The sequence below is a fragment of the Myripristis murdjan genome, chromosome 11 (assembly GCF_902150065.1).
Source record: "Myripristis murdjan chromosome 11, fMyrMur1.1, whole genome shotgun sequence".
NCBI classification, from domain to species: Eukaryota; Metazoa; Chordata; class Actinopteri; order Holocentriformes; family Holocentridae; genus Myripristis; species Myripristis murdjan.
In genome coordinates, this window is record NC_043990.1 from 4,237,677 (window position 1) to 4,247,661 (window position 9,985).

General features: G+C 38.6%; 1 protein-coding gene across 1 annotated transcript in view; it reads right to left on the reverse strand.

Annotated features, from left to right (window-relative positions):
- Positions 1 to 9,962, reverse strand: part of LOC115367947 (ATPase family AAA domain-containing protein 2-like) — a 32,588-nt gene extending 22,626 nt beyond the window's left edge. Inside the window, exons 1-9 of the mRNA XM_030063885.1 lie at positions 9,858 to 9,962; positions 7,589 to 7,662; positions 6,922 to 6,971; positions 6,294 to 6,393; positions 5,898 to 5,970; positions 3,106 to 3,163; positions 2,278 to 2,382; positions 1,557 to 1,623; positions 558 to 653 (exon numbers count right to left, since the gene is read on the reverse strand). Coding sequence (XP_029919745.1) covers positions 558 to 653; positions 1,557 to 1,623; positions 2,278 to 2,382; positions 3,106 to 3,163; positions 5,898 to 5,970; positions 6,294 to 6,393; positions 6,922 to 6,971; positions 7,589 to 7,662; positions 9,858 to 9,962 — 728 coding nt within the window. The remainder of the gene's footprint in view (positions 1 to 557; positions 654 to 1,556; positions 1,624 to 2,277; positions 2,383 to 3,105; positions 3,164 to 5,897; positions 5,971 to 6,293; positions 6,394 to 6,921; positions 6,972 to 7,588; positions 7,663 to 9,857) is intronic.
- Between the last annotated feature and the right edge of the window lie 23 nt (positions 9,963 to 9,985).

The following is a 9,985-nucleotide window of genomic DNA, read 5'->3' on the forward strand; positions in this document are numbered from 1 at the left end:
GCAGGTTATGTAGCTCAGATGCTGATTTGGCATGCTGGATTTTTAATACAAATCAACGTCAGTGAGAGTTTGGGTCTAAGACATGAACCTGAGGAATTGAGAGCAAACTGAGAAAAAGAAAAAGACACTGTATTTCACAAAAATCCATATTTGCATATTTCAGAGTCTTAAATTGGAAATCTGTGAAACTAGACTCCTTCTGATGCACTTGATAGTCTTTCTGTTCCTTTTCTAGCCATGTTGCTGGTTTGTTGGTGTCATCACAGGTGATGTGGTGCATGTGCACTGAAATATTTGCAAAAACATAACATTTTACTTGATGTACCTTTTCTGTTGCATAACAAACAACATGTCAGGATCATTCCCCTCATTTGAAGACACATTAATAAGATCATTTTGCCTGCAAGTCAGGTTTACATTTTTGCACTGCACTGTAATAGAAAGAGCACCTTGAAGAACAGATGATAGCATGAGTCAAACTTTCTGCATACCACAGCACAGCATTCCCCCTTTAGTACCCGGACAGCCTGCGTGTAGCTGTCAGTTTTGCTACTGACCTTCCAGAGATTCTTCCTCCGTTTTGCTCGCCGTCATCAGAGTCATCGTCCTCATCGGAGGAGCTGGACTTCCTTGCCCAGGCGCTCTTAGTGGGCCTGCAGGTCAAACACAGAGGAGGGGAGGAGAGAGAGTGTGTGTGTGTGTGCGTGTGTGTGTGTGTGTGTGTGTGTGTGTGTGTCAGGAGGAGGTGAGGTGGTGTGGTTTTTAGATGGAATTTAAATTTTAAATAATTAATTTCTTTGTCTTTGGATGCATAATTTAATGCTGTGACTAGCACCCACCTGTGTGTCGCCCAAACCCTACAGAAAAACAACAGAGAGGAGGCAGATCATCACATGGACCAGATCTTAAGCAACAACCAACCCTCAGTATAACAACACCAGAATGCTTCTTGTTTTTGCTTTTTTAAGTTTTCTCTCTTTTATGGCTAGATTACAAATGAACTAAACCACATTAAACCAGATTAATTCATACTGTATTCAAAATTAGGTCAAAATGTAAAATTTATAAAGATTACTCTTCAACCTGTCATTTTACTCAACACAATTTTGATCCAAAAGATTATTTAGTCAACAATGGTAGTGACTCAAAAAGTATGTAAAAGTAATGACAATGCCAAAGACTGACTAAAACATGTTGGAAAAACAACAGCTAAATCTTGTTCTTTGTGGTTAGGGTTGGGACAAAATTTGTTTTCCCAGTTGTCTTTTGTATGTTACACTGGCATGACACTTCCTCAAATTCCAGTGCAAAACACAGGTTCACCTACTCAATCACCAGCAAATGCCAAAGCACGTATGACATTTTCCTGTAGTTCAATTTATGACAAGCCGAGCAAATGAAAACAATCAGAGATTAAGTTGACTTAAGTCACTGTACTGGTCACAATGCAATAACTACAGGGTCTTCAGTCTGTAGTCAAATGAGAGACATAAAGAAAAGAAAAGAAAGGAAAAGAAAAAAGAAAAGAAAGGGTAAGAAACTCTTAACAAACTGACCTGTAAGTTCCTCTGCTGGCTGTGTTGGGTCCAGAGGCGCTGATCCGGTAGCTTCCTCTCAGAGACGCTAAACACCAGAGACAAGAGTCACAATAACATCGACAGTAGAAAACTGGTGTTGCCTGGACTTTTGTGCTTTTAACATACAGTATCCCAGGTATCATTGTCTCCTTTTTTAGATTCGCCCAAATTTTTTTCTTCCTGTCTGTCATAAAACACTATTTTGCTTTAGTTTTTATTTTTGTAATTTCTTTTCCATGTCTCCATACTGCTGGTAGCTTCTAATTTGGATGATGATCAGTTAAAGTCAGCCTGGCTAGAAGCGAAAAGCCAAAAGTATAAATGTAAATGTCAAAGAGATTTATCATCTGGTGTTTCAGAAATTAACTGGGTGGGGCTTAGATTTTCTACTGATGAAGTTTGAGTTTCTCTTTTATTGTCTGTTCAGCCATGGAGGTTATCACTGCTCATGCTCACTACCCAGTTCATCTTCTGTTTATTCCAAACAAACTGGAAATGTAAAATGCGTCACTTCCTGTGCACAGGGAAAGAGCTACCAGACAGCCTGTTGTTAGTGAGAAAGATTAAAGAACTGGATCTATTAGTGTTGTTTTATCAATTTGCAAAAGAGAGAAAGGGAAGTGATTACCACGGATTATAATTTTAACCATTTAAATGGCTCAAACTTCAGTCTGGGGCCAGTTTTTAAAAAGACACGAACCGCTGGCTCCATTCAGTCTAGCATCGAAGCTCTCGCTGACGTCGCTGTCCAACGAATTTTTCTCTTCCTCTTCCTCTTCCTCCTCTTCATCTCCTTTGTCCTCACCTGGAAATAACAAGCAGTTCACTCACCAGGAAACAGAAACACTGAGAGTTTAAATAATTAATCTCCCTCCCCCCTCCTGTAATCACTTCCTCCTCACACTGAATTATTTCCTCCTCTTTCTTGTTATACTGTTTCTACTCTGTAAGAAAATGTCTGTCTTAAGTTTTTTCATCTCATCTTCAAATCTTGTTTTTCCCTCAAACGAGGTTAAAATCTGTTAGTGGAATGAGGTAACCCCACTTGTTTCCAATGTTAATCATTCTGTTTCCAGAATTTTCTTCAATCAAATGTAATTTTCTTGATCCTAGTGACTGATCTGCCTTATTCTACCTTTCAACAGATTTATGCTTGTTCCCAGAAAGACCCCTGAAACAAGTGAAAGTGCACTGATAAGTGGGATTAGATCATGCCACTGGCAGATTTTTCCCTTATTTGAAGAAAAACACATTTTTAACACGAGACTAAATTATGTATTATAATAGAGATTTTTCTTGTAGTGTATTCTTACTCTATCTCACCTGGATCTCTCCAGTCTTGGGCAAAAAACAACTTTATCTATGCCAGACAGTGAGTTAAATCTACTGTCTTGGCACTGTGGCTCTAACCTTTGCCCTCCTTGAAGCTGATGCTCTGATGCCTGATTCTGCTGCTGCTTTCATTTTAAATCACTCATGAAAAAACTCTAAAACGTGCTGTAATGTAAATGTAAATGTTGATACAAACTGTTGCTGTCATCCATCGGCACCGCCGCTTTCCTCCTCTGGGCTTTGGAGTAGATATTCTGTAATTTCATCAACACAAACAAACAAACAAACAAAAAATGTAACTGCCAGGAATAAAAAGCAATAATTACTTTTCTCATCCAAGGTGCTCTTTCATTTGAAATAAAAGACATGATGTGTTGATGTGTTGTTAACTGAAGCTCCTTTGTGCTTGATGAACAGCTCATGTTTTAACATAAAAAGTTTGAGAAGAAATTAATCTGTGCCGGATCTTCCTGTACCTTCAGCAGTGCGCGGATCACTGTGACAGACTGAAGGATAAATGTGTTCAGCAGTTACAGTTCCAACATATAACTTCTCCTAAAAACGTTCTCATTCCAGGACATGTATTTCAATTCCACATGATCCACTGTGTAAATAAGACAGCTTCCCCACTTTGATGGATCCAGGCTAACGATTCCTAGACTTCAAGTCTTTATGCTAAGCTAACACGAAATGTTATCCATAGGAACGGAACCACTGGACGTACAGAGATGAAAATAGCATCAAACATCTTGTCTCAGTCTGAGTAAGTTGGAAAAAGGCTACTTGCCCAAGCGTTGGAGTATTTCTTTACAAATCTCACGTTTAAATATCTTATGAAAACACCAATAGTCATCCCTACAACATCGACATCGAGGTGCTATTTGATTGCATCCTTGTTCCCTCTTAAGTGTTTGTGTTAGATGATAACGTGAGCAGACATTATATAGATCCTGGCATTTCCAGCCATTTCTCTGTCAGGCCAACATTATGTACTTCAGCAAACTTTTGTACAATTTTTATGATGTTCCATAGGTTGTCCCAAGAATTTAGTAAAGGACCCATGACCCATGGGAACTCCGACTTTATTTTGGAGGAGTCCCTCTTAAACTGGGATCATTTTTCGCTCGCCAGTTGAATTATAGTGAAAACAGCCTGAATGACTTCTTATTTGCCCACTTCGAGAACAACTGATCTCAAACTTTTCTATGGCAAAAACGCCTCCGGCTGGCTCTGCTACCGTCCAATGTGGTGGCAGCTGATAAAACCTTTTTCCTCGGTGGGCTGCTGCTGCTGGGACAAGAACAATATGAGAGAGAGATTAGCCACAGGGGCGAGGGTGGTGCACCCATCTGCACAGCGCCACCCTCTCTGTGCGGTCGACACCCTCTCGTCATGACCTGATAAGAGAGGCAGCACCCACACAGAGACGGTCCTGACTGTGCTGCTCCAAAATGTAAACACAACAAGGCCTGGTCCCTGCAATCACGTTCTAATTCAATTCAACAATGAGCTGGCAGATGGGAAACAGAGACTAACAGTGTCACACAGATGCAACTGATCAACATCTATGTGACTCTATGGTGCATTCACAGCCAGCATGTTCAGACCAGTTCTCTGAGCTCTGCAGTTTCCTCCTTCAGTTCAGGGGAGAACTCAACTTTTTTGGCACCAGTTAAAAATGAGAAAATGTGCGTGGACATTGAGGAAATCCAGGATCACAAATCACCATGCTTATGTTTTTATACTCTTCTCCTGGCACACTTGCAAAATACGGTTTCTATACTCAACGAGTCTTCAAGTTGAAATAAACTTTGAATGAAAAAACTGCACAAGAAATGACCCAAAAACAACAAACAAATAATGAGTGGGAGCTGGCAGTGGAAGCTGAGATCTGATAGCCAGCAATTTCTTGGATTCATAAAACCTAGCCTAACAAAATAAACTCGCACAGTCAGCTAGTTCTTCATGTGTTCTCATGGATCACTAAATCATTTTAGACCATAAAAACAGTTCTGGTCCCAAGGTTTCCAAAGATCCCAAACATGGGCTGCTGAATTCCGGGGAAATGTGTCTAAAATGATGCACAAGACATGAAGATATTTTCTATTTGATGTGATGCTGTAGCCATAAAACAGAGGCGTCTTGGCTTTGAATATTTCACTCAGTATCAGTGAGATCGAGCTTCAATTCAGTTGCAGCCAGCAGAGACACTGTCCAACAATATGGAGAAACTTTGAAGCTATTTGAGGGGAAATTTAAGAGAAAATAAGAGTTTAAATGCTTTTGTATTTTTTTTTTTTTAATAAAGCACAGCTCACATGGGACCATGATTGATAGCGTTTTGTAGAATGAACTGTTTTAAAATCCATAGCATGATTTCACTGAGTGTACTAGAGTGGTTGTTTTCAAACTTTTAAGATTTTATTCTCTCTGGATTAATCTCACCACTATTTGTCAGTATGACCTCAAAACAATTTAACCTGCTGAAAACTGATTGACTTACTTTGCTCAAAAACAGGGAAAACTGTATTTTAGATAAATTAGCAAAAAATTACTAGGAGCATTGGCAAAAAGAAAAAAAAACATTGTGATGGTGGATTGACATCACACTTCTTGAGTTCAGGTGTGTTCAGACCAAACATGAAGCGTCACGGATTTGTGAGAACACAGCTGTGAATTTTTCACTTAAGTTGAATACGAATACGCACGTCTTTTGCAATAGGGAAACTCACATCACAGGCCTGCCGCAAATTTGCTTCTTTGCACTGACTTTGTATGTAATCGCGCCGTGTTAAAAACTCGCATCGTGTTTGCTGTGAACATACCTTTAGACTTTGTTCATTCACCATTCACAAGCATTTAATATTGAACACAGACTGAGGTGTCTCTTGATATAAGGGTCTTTAGGGGGCAAAATCACTAACTATGACCCAGTTATATCACTACAGTCCCAGGAGCTGCACGGGAGCAGTGAGAGCTGGTTCTTACTCCCTCTCTGGAGTTGCTGAGCCTCCTCTTCCTCTTCATGCTGTCCATCCTGTTCAGGGCTGCCTTGCTTGTGCTGAGGAGAAAACAGAGAGGAATGCTCGGTGGAACTGGAAAAATTACTAGCACACTCATAGTCTTGATGCAAAAGTTTTCTTCCGACGCTCGCTTTCTTTACATTTTCTTTTAATTTTTACATAAGATGTACTTTGGCCATGTTCAGACTGCCAGGCCAAATCTGTTTTTTTTTGTCATATCCAGATTGTATCCAGATTGATTTTAGAAGTCTGCACAGAAAAAACCCAAACAGAATGAAATTTTTGCAAACCACATTTGGAGGTGGTTTGAAATGCGATTCCAGTCAGATTTCTACAGATGTGCCTCAGTCCAGATGCTCACTTGGCGCTGATGCCGTCAAACATGTTGGAGGAGGCCTGGTATCTGCAGGTTGGTCTGGTCGGCCTTGTGCTTCGCCTCAACTGCCTCCTCTTCCCATCACCTGAAAGAGGAAGGCAGAGCAGCAAGGCTATATCACGTAGGACTCACCCGTATTGACATTGATTGACATGATATTGACTGTTACGAATTTCTTGCATCAATACTCAGTATCTCAAATTTTGACGAATTCCCTGCCAAAATATGACAGCATTGTAGCTAATGATCATTTTCATTGTTGATCAACCTGGGGATAATTTGTTCAATTCATTAATTAATCAATTTGTGTTTAAACTGAAAAATAAAGCCATCAATCAATCAATCATCTATTGTTTATTCTATAAAATGTGACTAAATTTCTGTTTTCTAAGTCAGTTAATGGGCTGGAAAACGACCAACTAATCCACTGAATTTGCAAACAAACTGTTAGAACACATTCTGGTACATTCCTGTAATGTAACTAATTTGTAAAAAAAAAAAAAAAAAAAAAAAAACTTAATATTTCCTGATTTCCCTGGAGAACTTGGAAAATTCTCTGATTTTCTCTCTGGAATATGTCATGAAAAATGCTTTAATATTCCATAGTACTTACCATTTAAATCATTGTCGTTCCTCAAAGTGTTATTAAGCCTGTCAGATCTCCTAAGATATTACAAAATAAAAAAAACAGCACTCAGTGTAAGAAAACATTTTATGAGGTGTAGCCAGGCAAACCTTTCCTGAGGTAAAGTGAGTCTGAAAATTGCTTTATGTTGCATCATGTGAGTTGGTGTGATGCCAGACACAGCCCATAATGCCACTGCTGCAGCACCTGTGCTTGTGAAATAAAACACACATTAGCATTCATGTTTATCTCTCTTAGTCAATCATGTTGTGTGCTCTATTCCACCTGGCACTCATATGTTTGAAGCACTTACTAGGAGTAACATACTTACTAGAAGTTAACATTTCTCAGCAAGGTCTAGTTTTCAAAGCATCACCTCACACTGCAGTTTGATTTTTTGATTTTTGCATGCCAGCACTCCTTGAGGCGAAAAAAACAGTGCCTGGCCTATACGTAGTAAGTGCACACAGTTGCAGCTTGCAGTGTGTGTTGTACAACGCGTATGAGATGTGGAGTCCTGAGAGCCTGCAGCTCAGTGGGTGGGGCGCCCAGGCTCAGACTACATGCATTACACTGAGGGTGTTTTGAATGGAAGTATCTGTCAAATAACATCATGTATATATAACTATATATATAGGTAACAGGTATATTCCACCTTATAGTCATCCTCACTGGTTGTCCTTCTTTGTCCTCAACATGCCTCTGTCCATCATCTTCAGCCATAAAATCCTGAGAAACACAACAGGAATTCAGGAGCAACTTCAGATTCATCAAACAAGGATCTGTGTCATACAGCAAGCCCGGATAACACGGGACTCATTCATAATCAATAGAATTTATTTTCTGGGTAGACTAACAGGACAGTTCATTTAACTGTGACTGTTGATGCTTGGTGATTGTGTTGCTGTTTTAAGGTGTGAATTTTCATGAAATGACATGAAAAAACAACACATGTGCAACTTGTAACTTTGCATTTGTAAAAGTTTATTGGGATCACAGTTAAGGGCTAGTTCACTGAAGCTAAACTAAAAACTTGGTTTGAAAAATGTTTTAGTTGACAGAAATAAAAATGAAAACTTTAGGCTTTAGAAACAAACAAGATGAAGCAATATTGTATACTTACAAAACTAACTAAAATAAAACAAGTCAGCTACCTTCACAAACTGTTGGGTTTCCTATTCTCACAAACAGCCTGCATATTCGAAGAAAAAAAAAACGAATACTGAAACTAAAATGAAGAAAAGTTTACTAAAATGTAACATTTTTAAATAATGAAAACTAAACTGAAACTAACAAAACTACTCTGGAAACTAAGTTAAAAAATAAACTGAGCTGAAAACAAAAATTAAAAACAAAATAAAAATAAAAACTAATGAAAAATACACAACTAAGTAACTGCACTGGTCAGCCAGATAATGAATCTAATGTTCTGTTGCATCTGTTCCCGTGTTTTTATGATACACTCTGCTGTACTGCTTCTGTCATTTATAGCATGCAATGTTTTAATTTGCACTAGATGCTGGTACCACAAGCAGAATTTCTGCACAGGGATAGCCTAATAAATCAATCAACCAATCAAATTAAGTCTCCTCTTCCGCTTATTATAATAAATAAATGTCGTAACAATTCAAAATAATGGTAAAGTTGTCAAAATTGTAATAGCTAATTAACCAAAAAATGTAATGACAGGACAATATTCAGAGCTAATGATGATGATAATTATTATTTTGTAAACATAAACACTACTAGCTACTAGTAGCATAAACATTAATAATGAATAATGGCCAACCCTGATGTCAGGTTGTTGTTTTGTTTTAGAATAGCATGGAACTTAAACTGTACTGAATAAACAAATGCAAACAAAAATTCACTGTCAAATAAAAAATTATGTCAAACTTCGCTTTGTCCCCACTTTTTATTATGATATTATCCCAGTGGTTCTCAAATGGGGTGCCCCAAGTGGTATATTGGAGTACAGCAGGCGGTTAAAAAATAGCAGTCATGCATAATTCCTACAATAACTAGCCTATGGTATAATAAGGAGAATAAAAACTGTAAATGTAGGTCGGATAAACCATATTTTAATATATTAGTGGTTGAAACGTAGCTGCAATACAGATGAAAACATACAGCTGAGGAATAAGTGGGAAAAAAAAAAAAAAAAAAAACAGATCTGACAAAATCTCCTCAGTATCAGGTTGTTGTCTCTGACACTGCTGGAGCTGGACTAGACCTCTTTATATTGGCTTTTTCTCCTACCAAATGTTTTTTTTTTTCCCCACTGGTACTTGTCTGAAAAAATATTTCAAACAGGGTACATTATTGAGAAAAGTTTGGGAACTACTGTATTAAACCATGTTCTGGGCTGATGTTTTTTTTTTTTTTTTCTGTTGGCCGGCCGTGGTGATTCCGTATTCATCCGCTACCCATAACGGATAGTGTAACCATAGCAACAATAAAAAAGCACACCTCAGATATGACTTGATAAAGTAAAGACCGGGAAGAAAAACACACCAGTAGAATATTTCACACTGTTTTCACCTGTTTACTCTATATATTGTTGATAAATAACCATGGTACAAGCGGGATAATCTACGGGCGGGACACACGAAGTTGTTGGTTTAAAGGGACCGGGAGAAAAAAAGCTAGGTGGCACTTAAAAAATACACAGATACAGCACGGCAAAACGACATCTTTGAATAAAAACAGCAACAGATTAATTAATAAAGATTAATTAATAAAGACAAAATTTTTAATGGAACTGTGTGTTATTTCGCGCGATACACCTTCGATAGCTTGACCGGCCACACCCACTCAGTTCGGAATAAAATTCGTTAAAAATCAAATGATGCACTAGACTCTAAACCAAACCGAACATATGAAAATAAAGTAAAATAAAGTTGAATCTGACTTTTAAGACTCACATTAGCCAGCGTCCTTCTCCCAGCTGCGGACCTGCGGGAAGCCTGCGGGTGCGGGGAGCTCGTGGCGCCGGGATCCGGGTCCCCCTTCCCGCGTAACGTCACCATGGCAACAACTCACACCGCCTAGC